The sequence below is a fragment of the Phyllostomus hastatus genome, unplaced genomic scaffold, assembly GCF_019186645.2.
Source record: "Phyllostomus hastatus isolate PE091 unplaced genomic scaffold, TTU_PhHast_1.1 phas_contig_210, whole genome shotgun sequence".
Taxonomy (NCBI): domain Eukaryota; kingdom Metazoa; phylum Chordata; class Mammalia; order Chiroptera; family Phyllostomidae; genus Phyllostomus; species Phyllostomus hastatus.
In genome coordinates, this window is record NW_025333737.1 from 18,003,054 (window position 1) to 18,025,496 (window position 22,443).

At 36.4% G+C, this 22,443-nt stretch overlaps 1 protein-coding gene across 1 annotated transcript in view; it reads right to left on the minus strand.

Annotated features, from left to right (window-relative positions):
* Positions 1-203: 203 nt before the first annotated feature.
* Positions 204-22,443, minus strand: part of PPM1D (protein phosphatase, Mg2+/Mn2+ dependent 1D) — a 38,415-nt gene continuing 16,175 nt past the window's right edge. Inside the window, exons 3-6 of the mRNA XM_045837283.1 lie at positions 18,642-18,766; positions 8,840-9,030; positions 5,384-5,626; positions 204-1,958 (exon numbers count right to left, since the gene is read on the minus strand). Of these exons, the coding sequence (XP_045693239.1) occupies positions 1,401-1,958; positions 5,384-5,626; positions 8,840-9,030; positions 18,642-18,766 (1,117 nt within the window). The 3' untranslated portion in view covers positions 204-1,400. The remainder of the gene's footprint in view (positions 1,959-5,383; positions 5,627-8,839; positions 9,031-18,641; positions 18,767-22,443) is intronic.

Here is a 22,443-nt window from a genome sequence, read left to right on the forward strand (position 1 = left end):
ACACCACACCACAATGACATACCTAATGTTTTAGTATTAGCTCCTTTTAGTTATTTTCCTATATTAACAAAGCTTTACACATTTTAAAAAAGATTTTATTTATTTATTTTTAGAGAGAGGGGAAGGGAGGGAGAAAGGGAGAGAAACATCGATGTGCAAGAGTTACATCAATCCGTTGCCTCTTGCACACCCCCAACTGGGCACCTGGCCTGCAACCTAGGCATGTGCCTTGACTGGGAATTGAACCGGTGACCTTTCGGTTCGCAGGCCAGCACTCAATCCAGAGCCACACCAGCCAGGGCAGTTTTATTCATTTTTAATTGCTATAAATGTCATCGAATGCTTACAAGCCATGACTTAACTATATTCTTATTGTTAGCTATTTAGCCTGCGCTGACGTATTCTAATTTAAAGTTAAGAGTGCAAAAATAAACATTACATGTATTTTAAGTTACTCTGAAAGCACGATCATGGCACAACAGAAAGTTAATATAATCATTAAAACCAACAATAAAAATCCAGCAACATCGCAAACAGTTCACTGATTTATTAGATGAACAAACATATACCCATATAATCAATGAAAACTGTATGATATATAAAATAATTTAAAAAATGTTGGGAATTAGCAGCACCATCTTTTATTGAGCAAGAAATAGCAAGAAAAACTTCACATATTTTATGCAAACACTAGAAGAGGGTAACTACTTTCAGACCTAATAATGCCACAGAATGGGATTACTGAAAAGGGCATTTTTTAGGAAAGCACATCTTCTATTCCAAATAGTTAGTGAGTATATCTGATTATTATTTTTTTAGAAAAATGCTACTGAAATAAGAGATACTGCATAGTATTTTAAGGAGGAAAGGAGATTAATACCCAGCTATTTCTGCTTCTATGAAAAATTATGAAATTAGAAATTAAAAATAATTTTTAAAAGACAATAGTCTCTAAGAAACATTAAGTAGAACACAGATCACTATGAAAATACATCACCTTTCCAATTTGCTTAATAATTTACTTTAAAAAGTTGTATAGTTTTCATCACAAATGACTCAATAACTATTTTTAAAAGTTAATGTACTTCTAAAATCTAATAGTCTTTTGTTTTTTAAACCTTTAGCCCTCTTGTTATATTTACTGTGTATCAGGGTAAGAGGCTGAGTTTGTGTGAAGGATACAAATTTACACACATTTTACAGCAACGTATACCCTAACATCTACAGAATTCACATTTATAATACAAGCAAGTACACAGCTTAGAATTAAACTGTTGAATTCCAAAAAGTCAAACAGCATATTACTTTTTCGTGTGCCTTTTTAAAAAGTTCACCTTCAGCACCAACTTCAAAAAGCTTCATATCCTAAATATGGAAAGAAACCATTTTCCAGATACAGTTCAGCAAACACAAACAGCTTTTCTGTGCTGGTGCAATAAAGGGTTTCCAATTTTCTTCTGTCCCCTAAGTCTTCGTCGCATGGTAAGTTTCACAGAGTTCTTTCGCTGCGAGGTTGCGGGAAGGCTTGCAGGCTGAGCACTACTACTTCGACTTAAACCATTTCGTCTATGCTTCTTCGTAAGAGGGCCAGAATTGGATTCTTCTAATGTCCTTTTAAAGTTTGCTGGAGGGGTTCTTTCAACTTCTTGGGCTTTCATTTGACCTGGAGTTGAGATCTTTAAATTTTTTTGGTCCACAATGGTGTTTGTTGAATTGGTAGGCACAAGGCCAACTGGCAGGCTATTATGCAAAGAATCATGTATCCTTAAAGTCAGGGCTTTAGTGCAATTTTCTTCAAGTGGCTCTGGATCTTTAGAGGGTATGACTGCAGCCTGGACATTCCCTCCAGCTATCTCAGCTGGGACTTCTACGTAATTCTCTGAGAAGGCATTACTACGAACAAGGGCAGGTATATGGTCCTTAGAGTTCAGTCTTGGCCAAGGGTCCTCCTCCAGTGACTGAAAAACAAAACAGTAAACCAAATAAGAAATAATTTATCCTAGAATTGAACCTAACTCTTAGAGAAATGAAAGGGTTTCATTGGAATAAGTGACACATTTGGCTTTTTCCTACTTTCCATAGTCCAATTTCTGAAAATTTAGTAGTATGGAAAATGTAAAGGGCAACCTTGAAGCTACTACGTCATGAGGAAACTCACATTGTTTTGCACCCATCATCCAAACACTAGATACCGTTCTGTGATCTGAGAAGAGCAGGACTCACTGAACATGGTGGGGATACCCCTCAAAGCAGTAAGAATCATAAATGAACTTTCAGGCATTGTTTTTAAGAAGCTTCCCGGGTGATTCAGATGTGCACCACTCCATTTGCTGCACTGCTCTAGATCTACATGTACTTAGAATATCCTCCCATCTCCAGACAGGTAAGAATATTCTTCTGTCAAACCCAATCTTCCACTGTAACCGTACCCTACAAAATCATTGTCTTGTGTTTCTCAAAGACAGAGTGGAAGCATAAATGCTATCTCCCCTGACAAGTATGTAACACATCCCTCAATTGCTTCCTCACTTCATCAAAAAAGTTACTAAAATATTAATATTTTTTTTTCTGGGAAAAAAATCTTTTTTTATTGAACCTACCTTGGTGTTGGGTATTAATATATTCTGAAAAGGCCAAGTAAACTCTTTTATAAAATGGTGAGGACATATGCCTGGTCTTCCTCAGATATAAAATCCACTAGGAATAAACACCTTTCAAAAAAGTACTATATAAAATAGCATATTCAAAAAAAGTTCCCTTTAATGTTTCTATAATAAAAAAGAAAGGGAAATTAAAGCCACCTAAAAACATTTCAATCTAACCATAAATATAAAGATGCTTTACCAAAAAAAATACATTGACTTTGGATCAAATGAAGAATGAAGGTGGGAAACCCTAATTCCTAATTTGGTACTGCCCCCAAAAGATTTCTTCCTTATTTTATTTTACTTTACTAAGAATATACTTCTTTCTGGGGTCATTGGTTCATTTATTTATTTTATACTGCAGTTTTTATTCAAGCTCAATTCTTCTTATCTGTTTTAACACTGACTAAATGGAGGGCAGCAACCTTATTTCAAAGTGTGAGTGTGCAGAAAGGATAACAAGGGTTTCTGTTCTAGAATATTTGCACGTGACTTTCAATAATATGACAACAAGAGTTGTATGTGAGTTTATCCCTCTGCTTTAGGTTGATTCCAGTGTCTACCCTGGTCACAAGCATGTCCTAGCTGAGTATAAAAACTGTATCTAGTCATAAGCAACTGATGAACAACAGTTCATCCTGCTTAAATATAGAAAAAGAATTTGCAACAAGACCAGGCAGCAATAAGTTCTGTATATAGAAGGCTTCCTACTACCAAAACACCAAGTCACTAATACAGGCATCAAGAAATTGATAGGAATAAAACGTACTGCTCTAGTTTGTATGACGTTAAATGTTAGATGGGATTCCATTCTAAAAGAAAAACAATGGGACTATTTCAAAGTTAACACTATTTATTGTGATTTCACTGGTGCGTCTTTTTAAATCATAATTATTATTATTTTCTCACTACAGGTGTGCTGGCTCCCCCCCTCCCCCACTTTCTCCTTGAGCTTTTCCTTTCCCTTCCTTTTTTATTGGCATTCTGTGGTAATACATTGCATCTGTTAGCACGAGCAACTGCTTGGGCTTCTTAGACTTACACCAGATTAATTACTTAGTGTCGCTAAACCTACTTACATTGTCATACAGCATTTGTGATACTGAGAGATCACCTCCTAATAATACATACTTTAAAGTTTCACTACTTCAGAGATCAACTTTCTCACTCCATTTATCAATCCAACATTCAACAACTAATTATAATTGTGCCCAGATAGCAAAAGAACCTAAATGTTAATTTGCTGAAAGAATTCTCTTCCTTAGTCCTTCCTATAGCTCTCGGTTGTAAAAACAGCTTAGTTTGGCCTTCAAGAAAGGATGGAGAAAGAAATTCATGCCATTATAATATATCATTAACCAGAGGTATTTTCACTACTCCACCCAAAACAAAGATCTGACTTCTGATTTACCTTAGATTCAAACAGAAGCTGACATATCTATAAATATAAACCTAGTCTCAAATGCCTAGTCTAAATAGGAGTAAGTCTTAAAAAACATTCAAAATTAACCAAAATATTATATGTATATAGATGTCACCACACATGGGATTATTATAACAATGAAACAAATCAGAGATACTTGTAAGTACTCATGGTCAAGTCAATAAAGATTAAAAATAAAAAAGGAAACAAAACCAAACACAGAATCTTGAGCAGAAATTAATTAGCCTTTATTTGTTAGGTCAAAGCCAACAATACTAATTATTGTAAATGGCTCTAAATATTTTCCCATTTTTGGGTGGGGCCAATTGGCTCACAAAAACCATGCCTACATATAAGTTAATGCATATATATATTTCATCTTTATTATGATTATTAGATCATTATTTCCCAGAACTTTAGAAATAATTTTAAAACATACTTTATGTGCAATCTGTGTATAATTTTACTAACACTAATCAGCAGATGGCAACCATTTTTTATCTGAGATCAATATTAAGAATATTTATTCCTATCAAAAGATCCTGTTCCCTTAGCCTTACTTCACTCTCTCATGCTTACTTCTCTATTCTGCCTATAAGTCAGTTAGCCCCATACAAATACATTAGGGAACACAAAAGTGATGGATACATTCAAATTGAAAAATAGGCAAATACTCAGAATATATGCTCACTCCTTCCCAACATTCAAAGAATAATGAAGAGAATTTAAGAGTTTAATCTGCATTAGTATTCAAGGGTTTTCAAAGAAGAGAATTGACTACAAATATACATAGTATTAAAAGGGGATCAATTAATTCCAAACATTAATATTGTTAATATTCTTCAGCGGTGCCCTAGCTGGTGTGGCTCAGTGGACTGAGCACAGGCCTAAGAACCAAAAGGTGACCGGTGTGATTCCCAAGCAGGGTTCATGCCTGGTCCCCAGTTGGGGACATGCGAGAGGCAACTGAATGATGTTTCCCTCTCTCTCTTTTTCCCTCCCTTCCCCCATCTCTAAAAACAAATAAATAAAATCTTTAAAATATATATATTCTTCAGGGACAACATCTAACCCACCTTTCCATTAGCTGCTGTACACAGCATTCAGATTAGTAAGTACTGGTATGAAGACGGCTCACTGACAATAAGTTGACAATAAGTGACAATAAGGAATTCATCACTTTCTTGAAACTAGTTGAAAGCCAAAGTTTTATTATATAAGAAATCTGAACGTTTGTTTTCAGGCAATACTAACCTAAGAAACTGTCATAAATACTATAGAACTAAAACAACTTAAACACTATAGAACTATATACCTTGACCGGTGGTGTAGAACTTGGAGAAGAAGTCATCAGGCACGTTTCTTGACTATTATAGGAAGGGCTATCGGTCAGATTCAGATAGAGCTCATCTTCATTACTGAAACTTCCCTGGCTGTCCACTCCTGGCGAGATGCAGATTACTATGGCGCTAGTATTATCTGCTCGAAGCATACGCTGCCTCCAGCGGCCTAGTGCTCGATTCACAAGCATTTTGGCACAAGATTGTCCATGTTCACCCTGTATTTAAAAGAAGGAGAAGGAAAGCAACAATTCAAATTTAGTCACCACTACATCTGTATAAATTAAAAATTAGGTGTTCAATATGGCCTAAATAAATTAAATTTCAAACATTATCCACAGATCCCAAAACTATGTTAAACAATACTACTCTAAATTTTATTTTATTTTTAAAAACTTTATTGTTTATGCTATTATGGTTGTCCCAATTTTTCCCCCTTGTACTACTCTAAATTTTAATAAATAATAAAATAAGGCCTTATCCTGGGTTAAATTTCAGCTGAATTTTTGTCTTTCTGATAGCAAGAAATGTGTTTTCAGTGTAAACTTAATTACAGTTACTGCAAAAAAAGTTACATAGTTATTAAGGCAATGTTATATAGAAGTTACCTAAAAAGGTAAGTAAACATCAAGTTATTGTTGAAAGAAAAATTGAAAGATAAACAATTCACAAATGAGATAAAATCAGGGATGGTAAAAATACTCATTGCAAAGGGCCTATTTCCTCCTAAAATAGAAACTTCTGAAAAATCAAAGACAATGACCGAAAATAAAAATTGTCAAAGCACATGAACAAAATTCAGGGGCAAGGAAATAAATGATTATTAAACTATATTTTAAAATGGTCAATGTCATCATATGAGGAAAAAAGCAACACATAAGTTGTTATGACACAGAGATCAAATACATACCAACAGGAAGAGTAAAAAAAAAATTAAATGACCTCATGTTATGCAAATAAACGTAGCATGGAAAACTCAGCATCATACATGGATTCAATAATTGCTGAGTTTCAGAGAACAGAGATGAAAATTATGCGCTCTAGAAAATAGGGCTACATGTCTTAAAAAGTACCTCTAGAAATAAATGAATGATTAAAATGAGTGGAATTTGTTGATAAAGCAATATATCATGAACTACAAGTAGAAAAAAATTATGTTATTTTATATAATGTAATAAAATATTCTAATGTATACTACAGAAATACTAATGTACTATTAATGTATTATAATATATACTATATAATGTACTATACAGCACTATAAGCATTATAGAAAATATACCTATAATGTACTGTAAGTCATTTGCTTGTCATCTGTATCCCTAACTATATATATTCAAACTGGATATAGAACTGGGTTTTTTTTTCATCCATTCCTTGGGCAAAAACAAGGAGTAATCTTTACTTGGGGTTGTCTGATCTGGGGTACAATGTAGTATTTCTATACATTAATAATGGGCAAACTACAAATACCTCTTCCCCACTGCTTTGTTTAAAAATTTAACATTAAGTCATCCTTGCATTCCCAATGATTTACACTCCTCCCCTCCACTTTCTCATATGAAAAAGCATGCACCTCACAACTGATGAAAGGTAGCATTGATTTCTTTTTTTATGTATAGAATATTTATTCTAAGGCAGCATTAATTTCTAACCCATGAATCGATCACATTCCCCAGTATACAGTTCATCATTCTGCAAACAGTATCTCACTGAAAACTCCTTCAATTTTCGCTTTTTCAGTGTGCCTCTATTTCCATCGGGAAAAAAATCTTTATAAGCCATTCTACTGCATTACTGAAAATTTCCTCTCAGCTCACCATTTCTGCTGATTTGAACCCCCTCCCCAATGTTGTGTCCTTTCCTTCCATCATACTGTCTCACTAGGTGATCTCATAAATTGACACAGCTTTCTCTAACTCCTGTTAGCACTCAAATTAGTATTTCTAGTCTTTTCTCTCAAATATTTCTGTCTACTGACAATGTCTAGATGAACCACGGGTACCCCCAATTTAAACATGCCTACATTTGAACTAATTATCTCCCCTCTCCCCCAAATGCTTTTCTTCTTATTTAAAAAAAAAACATTTTATTTATTTATTGGTAGAGAGAGGAGAAGGGAAGGAGAAAGAGGGAGAGAAACCCCAATGTGCAAGAGATACATCGATCACTTGCCTCCCGCAAGCCCCCTAGTGGGGACCTGGCCTGCAGCCCAGGCATGTGCCCTGACTGGGAATCAAACCAGGGACCTTTCAGTTCACAGGGCAGCACCCAATCCACTGAGCCACACCAGCCAGGGCATTTCTTCTAGATAACAGATACAAGTCACCAGTTAGAAATTTCTGTATCATATTCTCCCTCCTTAAAAAAACCAAGTACTATCAATTCTATCATTCGTGTTGCAGCCTCCAAAGAAGATGCCTAAGAGATCCATTAATAAAAATCAAATCAGTTACACTACCAATAAGAATCAATATGTGAAGAGAGGTAGACATAGACCTTATAAGTATGACCACACCCCCCAACCCCAGCCTTATTGAAAGTCACCTTCTCTCAAGGATTCTTTACTAATTATTGTTGCCACCCATTCTCTCTCATTGCCAGCTTTGCATCAGTTTAATTTTGTTAAGGGGCTTCTGATAAATAGAATCCTCACATCTATTATCATCTACCCTCTATTTCGTATTCCATTTGGAAAGCAATGGATAAGCTTTTCAAAATGCAACTTTTCAATAAGTCTCCACTACCTGCTGTAAGACCTAACTTCAAAACAGACTATTCAAAACCTTTTGGTTCCTATCCTCCAGTAGCATCAAGCTACTTGTGAAACTTGAATATGTCATATTTGTCTCTCCTCTGACTTTACACATCCTATTTCTTGCCTGGAAAGCTGCTGTAATCTACTACCAGGCAAACACAACCCCACTTTTAAGACTTGCTCAATTATCACTCTTATCCATGAAACTTCCTTAAGCAATCTTCCCCAGTTTTCTATCTTCTCCCCATCAGTTTTCTTAACACTCGTTCTAAATATTGTTATATGCATGCTTCCTTCAATACTCATTCTAAAAACACTTTGGCACTTATAAATAGGTTCTCCCAATCCACTATGAACTGGCTTTTGGCCTCATCATGTCACTGAAATGTATCTCTCTCTCTCATCATTAAAGAATTCTAAATCCACCCTAGCTGGTGTGGCTCAGTGGATTGAGTGACAGACAGTCTGTGAACCAAAAGGTCACCGGTTTGATTCTAGTCAGGGCACGTGCCTGGGCTGCGGGCAGGTCCCTGGTTGGAGGTGTGCAAGAGGCACCCAACTGATGTTTCCCTCACACATCAATGTTTCGCTCCCTCTCTTTCTCCCTCCTTCCCCCCAACCCTGAAAATAAATAAAATCTTCAAGAAAAAAAAATTATTGAGTCACTTCTCACCATCAAGTATTTTTTCTCCTCTTGGTCCTGGCACATTGAGATGGCATCTTGAGGTGGAATCATATTCCAAAGTCCATCACTCCCCAAGATAATATACTTGTGCTTCTGGGGATCAAGAGTGTGGACACTTATGTCTGGTTCAGGTGACACCACAAATTCACCACTGAAGAAATCATAACTCCACAAATCACCTGCCAGACAGGGAACAGAAGAAGCAAGAAGTATTATTTCCAAACTAGTAATATTACATCAACAGATTAAAGGAAAAAATCTACATGTTCATCTCAACAGGTGCAGAAAAGTATTTAATAACATTCAAAATTCACTCAGGTTATATGAACAAAGCTTCCTGGCAAACTAGACTTAACGGTAACTGCCTTAACCTCATAAAAAGTATGTCTTCTGCCCTGGCTGATGTGGCTCCATGGATTGAGCACTGGCCTGTGAACCAAAGGGTCGCTGGTCCAATTCCCAGTCAGGGCACATGCCTGGGTTGCGGGTCAGGTGCTTAGTTGGGGTCACGTGAGAGGCAACCACACATTGATGTTTCTCTCCCTCTTTCTCCCTCCCTTCCCCTCTCTCTAAAAGTAAATACATAAAATCTTTTAAAAAATAAATTTAAAAAGACTTAAATATAAACTGTGACACCATTAAAGTCCTAGAAGAAAACGTAGGTAGGAAAATCTCAGATATTTCATGCAGAAACTTTTTTACTGACATGTCTCCTAGAGCAAGGGACATAAAGGAAAGAATAAACAAGTGGGACCTCATCAAAATTAAAAGCTTTTGCACAGCTAAAGAAAACAGTATCAAAATAAAAAGAGAACCAACTGTATGGGAAAACATATTTGCTAATGATACCTCAGACAAGGGTTTAATCTCCAAAATATATAAAGAACTTACACGACTACACTCTAAGAAGACAAGCAACCCTATTAAAAAATGGGCAAAGGACTTGAACAGAAGTTAAAGGTTAAGTTACCTTTAACTTCTCCAAGGAGGACATACAGAAGATCCAAAGACACATGAAACGATGTTCAATATCGCTAGCTATTGGAGAGATGCAAATTAAAATCACAATGAGATACCACTTCACACCAGTCAGAATGGCCATCATAAACAAAGCAACAAACAACAAGTGTTGGAGAGGTTGTGGAGAAAAGGGGACCCTAGTGCACTGTTGGTGGGACTGCAGACTGGTATAACCACTATGGAAAGCAGTATGGAACTTCCTCAGAAAACTAAAAATGGATCTGCCTTTTGACCCTGCAATTCCACTGCTGAGACTATATCCTAAGAACACTAAAACACCAATACAAAAGAACCTTTGCACCCTGATGTTCATAGCAGCACAATTTACAATAGCTAGGTGCTGGAAGCAACCTAGGTGCCCATCAGTAAATGAATGAATTAAAAAACTATGGTACATTTACACAATGGAATTCTATGCAGCAGAAAGAAAGAAGGAGCTCCTACCCTTTGCAACAGCTTGGATGGAGCTGGAAAGCATTATGCTAAGCTAAATAAGCCAGGCAGTGAAAGACAAATACCATATGATCTTACCTTTAACAGGAACCTAAACAACAAAACAAAGAAACAAGCAAAATATAACCAAAGACACTGAAATAGAGGACAGACTGACAGTGACCAGAGGGGGAGAGAAGAGGGAATTTCAGGGGGAGAATGGGTAGGGTTTACAGGAACAAATTTAAAGGACACATGGACAAAAACTAGGGGGAGGGTGGTAATGGGAGGGAAGTGGGGAGGGTTGGGTGGGCGGGCTGGAATGGGAGTAAAAGGGAGAAAACTGTACTTGAACAATGATTAAAATTAAAAAATTAAAGGAGTTAAAAATAAAATAAATAAATTTAAAAATATACTATGCAGGGAAGAGCGAAGGGCCAAGACTAAACAAAGTAATTGTGAAGATAAGATGGGAGAACTTGTACTTCAAATAAGATTCCTATGGGCTACCTAAAAACCCTTTTCCTGGAAGGTTAACCCTAGACCAAGAAAGTACCTACATCCAAACCTAACAGAATGATGGCCAGTTATATGGAACAAACTTCTAGAGATAAAATAGGGCGTATTTATGCACTTAACCTATCATACGACCAATCTTTGGAGATAAGAATTCACCCTTTCAGTGAACCAGAAAAAGAATGTTCTTAAAAATATCCCTTCTCTTCCCTGTCCTTCCCAGTTCTCCACTTAGGAAACAACTATTGTTCTTATGTATCCTTCTAGAGATACCTATGTCTGTCTGTCTGTCTGTCTGTCTGTCTACCTAAGCAAAGTAGGAAAACTAAGTAAACTTCTTGGCAAAATCATCTTGTCAAGCTCATAGTTACTCTTTTACTAGCAACTCCAAAATCACTAGTCCCTAGTACCTTGTCAATCTCTTTCTTTCTCACTAAACTTCAGTACATTTCCTAAAGAAGGGCTAATTTTACCCAGCTTGTATTTCTGAAACTCTGTATTTTTAAAAAATTTTATTTATTTATTTTTAGAGAGAGGGAAGGGAGGAAGAAGAGAGGGAGAGAAACATCAATAGGTTGCCTCACCTGTGCGCCCCATCCAGAGATGGAACCCACCACACAGGCATGTGCCTTGACTGAAAATCAAACCTGCAACCTTGTGGTCTATGGGACAATGCCCAATGGAGCCACACCACTGAGGGCTTCTTTTTTTTTTATATTATATTTTATTATTTATGCTGTTACAGTTGTCCCAATTTCCCCCTGCCTCTTTGCCCCCTCCACCCAAAACTCCCTGAAACTCTGGGTTTTGATTGGGATTGCATTGAACTTATAGATCCATTTAGAGATTAATGCCATTTTAAGAATATATCTGCCAATCCAAGAACATGATATATCTATAGTTATAGTTCTTAATTTCTTTCACAGGTGGTTTTACAGTTGTTTTTTTTTCCTTCTTTTTTTTTCAAAACATCAACTACGGTGGCCAAGCATTCATAGTGACATAGCTTTTTTTTTTTTAAAGACTTCACTTATTTACTTTAGAGAGAGGGGAAGGGAAGGAGAAAGAAAGGGAAAGAAACATCAATGTGTGAGCAATACATTGATTGGTTGCCTCTCACACACTGCCTACTGGGGACCTGGCCCACAACCCAGGCATATGCCCTGACTGGGAATTGAACTGGCAACCTTTTGTTTTGCAGGCCAGCGCTCAATCCACTGAGCGACAACAGCCAGGGCAGTGTTTTATAGTTGTCAGTATACAAATCTTGAACACATTTTATTACAATTATACCTAAGTATTCATGTCATAAATGGTGCTTTTTAAATTTCAATTCTGAATTGTTCATTTCTAGTACATAAAAATGATTGACTACATATGTTGAATTTGGATCTTGTGATCTTGCTGAATTAATTTACTAATTCTAGCAGCTTTTTTGGATATTCTTTGGAATTTTCTACATAATGTTGCCATTTGTGGGTAGAGATGGCTTATATATATTTGGTGGACAATATAAGATTAGGTTGCAGACATCAAGACCCCTCTCTAAGTATTAAAATTTTGGCATTTATCTCCTAATCATAAGGATGTTCTTCCATATAACCACACTCAGGATAAATTTCATATTTATCCACTATTATGTAATATAAATAAAATTCTGGTTCAAATTTCCCCAGCTGTCCCAATAATGCTTTTTTAATACCTAGGATCCACTCAAGGATCACTAATTACATTTAGTTGTCATATTTTTAAATTGTTTTTAACCTAGAAAAATTCTCTAGGTTCTTTGGTTTGTGTTTGTCATTCAGGACATTGCCAATTGTGGAGTCCAGGCCTGTTGTTTTGCAGAAAGACCCTTAATTGGGATTTGTCTGTTTCCTCCTGTTCTCATGAGATATACAAGGTCTATGTTCAGGATACAGCTTTTCTTGGCCAGAACTACATTGCTGAAGCAGTATCCTCCTCAGATTATTGTATTACAAGGTACAAAGTATCAGTTTCTCCCATTATTGGCAATGACAAACTTGATCATTCGGTTAAAGTGCTGTCTACCAGCACTATAAAAGTGACCTTATTTTTTTAAATACCTGATGATTAATCTGTATGGTGCCAGTTTGAAGCTGTGTGAAATATCCTGTTCTCTGCCAAAATATGTCATATTTTAGAATCCATTAATGATTCTTGCATGAATCAACTGTTACTTACTGTGATGGTTGAAAACTAATGATAGAATTGGGACACTCTAACTACATTTATTAGTTGTCTTTACTAAAGAGGAGCTTTTCATTCTCCCCCCTACCTCTTTATAACCTTTTTACTATCTGTATGGAGTCTTTATTTCCTCAATGTTATAATTTATTCCTGTTATTATTGTTTCGATGCTCAAGTTGTTTTAAATTTCCCAGCAAATCCCTAGAATTGATTTGTATCTGTAGCCAAATTTAGGCTAGCCAGTTCCTTTATTTTACCAGCTCAGGGGATCTACATAGCTTTACTTGAGATTAAATGAGTAAGGATTAAAAGAAAAAAAGAGTAATAAGTGTTTTTACAGCAAAATAGGGTCAGAATGTCATTCCTATACATAAAGGGAGGGGTCTTGGACATTGTGGCAGACATCGTTGGTTGCTTGCTCAATGGCCATTGCCTTTTGTCCTCAAGTAGTGACCCTGGAGGAACACCAGAAGAGAAAGAGGTCTTTCTTCTGGTCTTCATATGTTCTTTGCTTGCTCCTGTGACACATGGCAGCCAGCACAGTAATCCTCACCTCCAGTGAATTTCAGCACCCTACCCGCTCTGCGCATAGCTTCCCATGCAGAGCTTTCCAGCAACTCTTGCCTCAACTAATCTATCCCAAAAATTGCAACCAAAACCATCTCTTTAAAACACAAATTTAACATGGATGGGGTGATGGCTGCACAATAGTGTAAATGTACTTAACAACACCATTGAACTGTACACTTAAAATGGTTAAGACAGTAAGTTTTATGTTATATATTTTTTGATATAACTTTTTAAACACACACAAATCTAGTTATATATTTCCCACTCCAACTCTGCAATAGTTTACTCTTGTAAGACAGCCACCGACTATAAAAATGCATTATTTTCTCATTTTATCCATGCCTCTTATTCCTACATCTCTGTTCCACTACAAGGGCCTTCATCAGAGTCCCTTATATTCACCATGCTTCCCCCTACACCACAGAGCTGTTCATAAATGCAGCCCTTATGCCTGGAACACACTTTCTTCCTCCCACACTTCCTTCCTTCAGACCCTGAGGTCTGAATTTCTAGTAATTCTTCAGACCTCAGCTCAAACAACACTCCTCTGGCCTTGCCAGCTAGGTAAAATACCCATTTTAAGTTTTCTTTAGCACATATACAAATACTTAACAGTTGTAAGTTTAAGTTCTTTTTGTGATCATTTGATGAATGCTTACACCCTTTTCTAAACTGTAAGCTTCCATGAGGGCAAAGATCACGTGCTTAGCACACAGTGCTCAATAAATGAGTACCTGCTCAAAGAATAAAAGATTGACAAGACTCACATGTAATTCCATCAGGCAGCCACTAGAAGGCACCTTTGCTACATTTGTATTATCATTTGTATGTATCATTTATTTTACCGTGGGCCAATAAGTATTATCACGCAACAAATTAAACTTAAAATAATATTTCTTTTAAAAAAGTTTTTCCACAAATACCATGACTGAAAAAGTAATGTGACAAAGCATTTTTTAGCTTAAATGTTCAAATATAAAAGATATTATTATTTTTTGATGAGAAAATGTGATAGAAAATTCAAGAGAAAAAACATAAGCCATTTCTTCATAACTAACACATTTCATCTCTCCCACTTAAGTGTTTTTATATCGATATTCATTCATTTCCATGTATTTGTTTACCAAGTTATGTTAAAATATTGTACAATATTACTAGAGCAATTACCATTTGCCTCCTATGTAGAGTTTTCACTGTTCTAGAGGATCTTTCCTACCACTGCTATTATTCCTTCCCTTTTTAAAATAACAGCAACAAACTCTGTCTTGACCCTATGCTTTCTGCTCCAGCTAAAGCTTCATTTATCTCCTTTCTTTTATAATAAAGTAACTAGAAAGAGTGTCTAAACTTGCTTTATCAAATTTTCCCCCTCTTGCTCTTTCTTGAACAAACACCAATAATGATTAGGGCCTCACTATCCTACCAAAAGATAGTTTGTCAAAATCACCAAGAACCTCCACATTGCTACTAAACCCAACTGTCACTTCTCAGTCTTCCCCTCACCTGAACTATCGACAATATTTGAAATACTTATCTTATTATTTTTAAAAATGAGGTAAAACCTACATATAACAAAATACCCTCTTAAAACACGTTCTTTCTTAGCGTTCAGGACACGCTCTCCTGAATTTCCTTGTACAGGTATTTTACTTGCAGCTCTTTCTCAGTCTTATTTTGCCTTATTACTCCCTTCTTATGTACAAAGAGGCAAGTAATCATTGTTTCTCTCTCACATTGAGGTTTCTTTCCCTCCTTTCCTTCCCCTCTCTCTAAAAATAAGTAAATAAAACCTTTAAAAATAAAAACAAACTGGATCAGGTTGGTGAGAATGTTAATTGGTATAGCCACTATGGAAACAGTATGGACATCCCTCAAAAATTAAAGCTACCATATGACCCAGCAAAAAAAAACTAAACAAACGTAAAAAAAAACCCAACCTGGATAATGTCCCTGTGGATAATGTCCCTGTCCTACTTCAATAAGTAATAATAACAGCTAACATTTATAGAGCACTTACAATGTGCCAGGCACTATTCTGAGTATTAAGTCACCCACAATATATTAAGTAATCTGCCCAAGTTTGCAGTACAGTAAGTAACAGCATTGGGATCAGAACCTCGGAATTTGGGATCCGGAGTCTCTTAACCCCTATGCTATACTTCTATACTCTTCAATCCCTCCCTGAAAGCACTTAAAATAAAATTCTAACTGTGGTCTAGAAAGTCTTGTAGGATTTAGTTCTTGCCTACCACCCATAACATCTTCACCAAACTCCCTCTTTAGCCTGCATGGCCTTTCTTAATCAGGTAAGTGCCCTCATTTCCATACTCATTTTATATCTCTACTTCTGCTCTATCACATTAGCTTTATTCATATCCTTAAACAATCCTTTCCTTCCTGCATTAGGTTTCCTTGCTTGCAAACAACAATTTCCAGCTCAGGTTAATATAGACCAAAAAGGCATCAGAAAAAAAAAAAAAAATCAAGTAGCTGCTCGCACAAAAGATAAGAAACTAGAGAATCAGGAATGGAAATGGCATTTTCAAGCAATTAGGCAGGAACACCCAAACACTGCAATAGATACTGCTGAAGGAATCACTATCACTAGGATGAATTCATTCCAATCAGCTTTTTAAATGTTTGTCCTTACTGAATTTACAATTCAAAATCCTAGAATAGAAAATGTGACTGTATAACTGGGGTCATATGCCAGATATTTTGTTTTACAAAAGGACCTGGAATAAGAGTATATAAACTAAGAATGCACATAGTAGGGGAAATACAATTTCCCAAAAGGAAATCGGAATGTTACTTAGTAGGAAAAGAGAGTATGTGCAGGACAACTCCCAAGGCCCCTCCTCATCTCCTACCCCAATGAAATGTTCACTAACTGCTTACCGGCCTTTGCAAATGCTGTGGCTCTGATTTGACTGTTTTTTACCTTGTCCCTTTTCCTCCAGGTCTTACTCAAATATCACCTCCTTAAAGAATGTTCATTGATCATCCTCTCTAAAGTAGCCCTCCCCTGCCACCCACTATCCCTCCTACCAATTACTGGCACATCATGTTGTTTAGTTCCTACGTGACACCTTTCAGAATAAATTTCTCATTTGTTTTTTTATTATCTATTTTCCTTCACACTATATTATAGGCTCCATGAAGATTGGTACAGTGTACATTTGATCACCAAAGATGAACAAGAGATAGTAATATGAAGAATGATCCTAAAAAGGCAAATCAAGTGTTAGTCCTTAGCTTTCTAGTATCTTTTTTTTCTTTTTAGCTTAGTATCTTTTAGTGCTTCCCAGTACACTTAAGCTAGAATGCTAGTTATCTGTCATTATGTGGCCCACATCTGTGTTAACTCCAACCTTCTGATAATTCCTAGAACATGTCAAGCTCTTTCCTAATTCAGGGTCCATGCCTAGAATATTCAACAGGCTTTTCACAAGAACAGCTTATTTTTTTAAAAAAAATGATGGTGTTCAGAGAGCTTTCCGATTGGGGAACACATTAAGATTTGGGAAGAGCAGCACCTGGAGAGGGCACAGGAGCTCTGCGTTCTTTCCCCACAGCTTCTCTATGCATCTCTTTCATGTCGCTGTTCCTCAGTTTGTTTTGTTTTTTAAATAAAAGGAAGGTATTTTTTAATGAATTTTTCATTTTATCCATTTATTCATTCATTTTTAGAGACAGGGAAAGGAAGGGAGAAAGAGAGGAAGAAAACATCAATGTGAGAAATATCAATCAGTTGCCTCTCATATGCGACCCGCATGTGTCCTGACCAGGAATCAATGGAACCGCGACCTTCTGCTTTGCAGGATGACACCCAACCAAGTGAGCCACATCAGTCAGGACAGGCTGTTCCTCAGTTATATTCCTTTATAATAAACTATGATGCAGTGAGGAGGGGAAAAAAAGTATAGCTCCTTCTTAGCCATTTATTAAATCTCAGCTAAAATAACACTTCCCAAAGGAGCATTTTCATCACAATACCTAAAATAGTTTTACCTTTTTAAATTATTCTTCATCACAGGACCCTGAGAGAGAGAGCGAGAGATGTGAAAGAGAAACATCAATTGGTTGCCTGCTATATGTACTCCAAATGGGGATTGAATCCACAACCTAGGTATGTGCCCTGACCAGCGATCAACCCCTAACCTTTTGGTGTAAGGGATGATGCTCCAACCAACTGACCACACCAGCAAGGACACAAGCTAACTTCATTACTGCCTGTCTCTCCAGCTACATAGTCTCGCTCCATATCTACATATACATATATCTGTACTGTCTCACCAAAACTTAACACAATGCCTGGCACCAAGTCAGTACTTAAGTGTCTGTTAGAGAAAAGAGAGATGAAAACAATTGGTGTTTTTTTTTCCAAGGTTTTGTTTATTTTTAGAGAAAGGGGAAGGGAGGGAGAAACAGAGGGAGAGAAACATCAATGTGTGGCTGCCTCTCACGTGACCCCAACTGGGGACATAGCCCGAAACCCAGGTGTGTGCCCTGACTGGAAATCAAACTGGAGACCCTTTGGTTTGAAGCCCATGCTCAATCCACTGAGCTACACCAGCGAGGGCTTGGTGTTTTCTAAGAATAAGATTCAACTAGCAAATCCAAAGTAAGGTTTTTCTCGCTATAATCTTCTAGCCTTCTTTCCAAAGCCAGGTAAACTAGAAAGTATTTTATTTTGTCATGGACAATTTACTTTGCTACCTAAAGGAAAGGAGATCTTTGAAGACCTTTAAGAGAAATATTAAGTACTGAGCAGGGAAGGTCATTTAGAAATACTTTTAAGGGTAGCAGTAAGCCTAGACATACATATACTTCCCTAGGTATAGGTGGGAATTAGTAAATCATTGAACATGACTCATGATCAAAGAGCAATTAAAATTGAAATCCATACTTTAACCTTTCCCTCAGGTTTTAAAGCTCTACCCCCATTATACGCCACAAGAGGGTTTAGAATCTCTTTCATTTTGCCACCATATATTGTAGAAAATCCAATATGACTTCACCAAATATAAACCATACTTACCAAGTGCTCTTGCCACTGCCAGAAAAGGAATCTGGTCAATAACTGTGCTCCTTCTAACAGGTCCATTATGAGTGAGTCGAGGTCGTTTCCACACTACACGATTCACCCCAGACTTGTTCACCACACTAAAAAATAGAGTTCATATACTCTAAATGATTAAAATATAACAACTAAGGTAGCTCTATGTGTTAAACAACTAATAAAATCAGATCATATTATCACAAAATAATGATTTGTCTATTTCAGATACAAAGATGCATAAACCAAAGTTCCTGTTCAGAGAGGAAAGACCAAATAGGTAGATTAAGATGAGAATTTGAGGGTTACCGAAGCAGGCTGGACAGACTGGAATGGAAGTAATAGGAGGAAAATTTAGTAGAGATCATGTTAAGAAAAAAGAAAGATAACTTGATAACTAAAAAAATTGAGGGGAGGAAGAAGAGGATATAAATGTGATGGATTAAATAATGAAAAAAGAAATAAAAAGAACCAAAGGTCATATCGTTTTTGAGGGATTTGAGTATATTCAGAACTTCAACTTTAGTATTTTTTATTTGAATAATAGGAAACACCTTAATAGAAATATCTGTGTATTTAGAAATTTCTGTAATTACAAGTATGAGATTACACTTTGGGAAAAAAATCTGTAAAAGTGTAGATTCAGGAGTAACAAAATAAGAAAAACCATCCTAGAAATTTGGCATAGGAGCAGTAGAAATCTGTCATCAGTACCCTGAGGAGTTAGTGCACTCTAGGTTGCCTGAAACATGGAAATATGGTCAAGTCTTGGAACAAAACAGGTTATAATTCAAAATAGAGATGGAGAAAAAAACAATAGAGATGATCTCTCAACCTCTGCCTGGTATATTTTTTAAAAAGATTTTTAAAAATCTTTATTTTATTTTTAGAGAGAGGGGAAGGGAGGGAGAAAGAGATGGAGAGAAACATCAATGTTCAAGAGATACATCGATCAGTTGCCTCTCACATGCCCCTAGCTCGCAACCTGGCCCACAACCCAGGCATGTGCCCTGAGTGGGAATCGAACTGGCAAACTTTCAGTCCGCAGGCTGGTACTCAACCCACTGAGCCACACCAGCCAGGGCCTGTGCCTGGTATTATTAAAATGGGAAGCGGATCCTTAAATCAGTTTAATCATAATCTGCCTGAATTTAAAAAAAAAATCAATAGAAGAATAATATTCCTCTGGAAGGCTAAAAAAGTTGGTGTGTAGAGTTGCAAAGAGCATTTCCAAGAAACAAAGTTAGCCTGCATGACACTAGGTTCATCTGACAGATACATGCTAAAGACAGAATGACTCATTCCCAAGGCTGTCAAAGGCAGATGACATTAAGGTAATCTGACTAAGTCTTCTTACTCAGGTCCCATGTGCACTCAGAAACCCTTTACTGGCCCTGGCTGGTGTAGCTCAATGGATTGAGCGCAGCCCTCCAAACCAAAGGTTGCTGGTTTGATTCCCAGTCAGGGCACATGGCTGGGTTGTGGGCCAGGTCCCCAGTGGGGGATGCATGAGAGGCAACCACACATTGATGTTTTTCTCCTTTAAAAAAAAAAAAAAGAAAGAAAGAAACCCTTTGCTTATAATCTGAAGTTTTATTTCATCTACAGCAGGCAGCTGACAATACATGGTCTTCTTGTTAATTATTTTTCTAACAAGTACTGACATTCTGACATATGAGTCTCTTATTAGAGAGACTCATTTGTTTCCATTTGTTTACCATGTTGACTTTGAGTAGCATGATTCTATTCCCCTAAACTTGATGAACACTGAAACTAAATGGCTTGAAGATATGGAAAACTGAAGACAGGGCAAATAATGTTGACCACCTCCAAAAGAATGTCACAATGAAATGCCTGCTGTACACCCCAGTAGCAGCCAGTTGGTTACCTCCATGGATGGCTTTTATATATCTGCTCTAACTTCAAAGATATGAGAGAGAGAGAGAGAGAGAGACAGAGACAGAGACAGAGAGAGAGAGCGCGAGCAGTTAACAAATGGAATAGACATCCTAAGAAAAGCAATACAAAGGCATAAACCTTATAAATAAGAACAATCTTCCTGTGAGAAAGATTAAAAAAACATGAATATGACAGAAAAAGAGTATCTTTAATCTTCTTTTTTTTTTTAAGATTTTATTTATTTATTTTTAGAGAGGGAAGGAAGGAAGGAAGAGCGAGAGAAAGAAACATCAATGTGCGGTTGCTGGGGGCCATGGCCTGCAGCCCAGGCATGTGCCCTGACTGGGAATCGAACCTGCGATGCTTTGGTTCACAGCCCACGCTCAATCCACTGAGCTACTCCAGCCAGGGCTAATCTTTTTTTTTTTTTTTAATTTTTTTTTTTTAATCTTCTTTCTAAAGTAGAAAACAAGCTCATCTGATGAGGGCAGGCTAGCAGATTTGAAAAGCTCTGTCTCATGAAACTTCTTGCAATGATGGAATGTTTACTTCGCACTGTCCAAACACAGTAATCACTAGCCATATGTGGCTAGTGAACACTGCAAATGTGGCTAGTGCAAATAAGAAGTTAAATTTTTAATTCCATTTAATTTTAATTTATTGGTACTTAAATTTAAACAGCCATATGTGTCTAGTGGCTATTACACCAGACAGCACAAGGGAGGAATGATGCAAGTATGGAATGATCAAAAATCACCGTCAGTGTTAATATCGAAGAGAAATTCAAGAGAGCAGCTCATTTACTATCCCTTTAGAATTTAACTAACAATTCTGAAAACAACATTGTTCTAGGTCATAACAACAGTAAGAATATAAAAAATGGTCATTTTGTTATTTTATGCTTTCTTTCATGCTAATCCTCAAAACAGCAAACCAGGAAAAAAACCTAAAAAACAAAAAGGGCAAATCAATAAACACTAAATCTACCATTTGGGAAAAATTGATGAAACATAAGAGTTACATGAGAAAAGATACCAACATTCTGTCTCCCTAGCACCTTAAGCCCTATTGGTTTTTCCTAAACCTCCTTCCTAAATATAAGACTTAATACATAAGTAATTATTGTAGCTACGTAAATTGCTTCCAACGTAACTCTACTAGGAGTTCTCTTGATACTTAATATTAAAAAAATATTATGGTCTCTAGGTTTCTGAAGAACAAAAGACAACATGATGATACTGATTAAAATAAAGTTTTAAATCCAGAATAAAAAAATCCATATCAATGTTATAAGAAATGCTGCTTTTATTGCACTCCTCACGTCCTGTATGATTAAAAGGCATACACAAAAGAACAGCCTGATATGCAGAGAATTGACTGAGCAGCAACAGAAGGCAGGAAAAACAGAGCATTGGCCAGTTGCCTAGGGTGAGACAGAGGGAAAGGAGGAAATAACTTATAATAAAACAGCTCATTTTATGCAAAAAGACACCTGCTCCCAAATAGCAAAGAGCATCTGTCCAACTATCCAGATGGTATTTTAAAAGATAAGACAAAAAACATAAACTCTAAAATAAGTTAAGAAAATCAAAGAAAATAGCATTTAAAAATTCAGAGAAAAAAAAAGTAGTCAAGAAAATTATATTTTAAAAGATGAATGAGAAGCAATCAGGCGTACCACTATTAAAAACTATAATAAAGCTTCAATTTAAAAAGTATGGTACAACCATTAAGCTAGACATTAAAGAGACTTATAAAAGTAGTAAACAATGCAAATCCTTTCACTAAATGTTTTGGAAAACAACTATTTTTTTCATGAGAATGTTCTTATTTTAAATTTTTATTTATTCGAGAGAGAGAAACATCAATTTGTTGTCCCACTTAT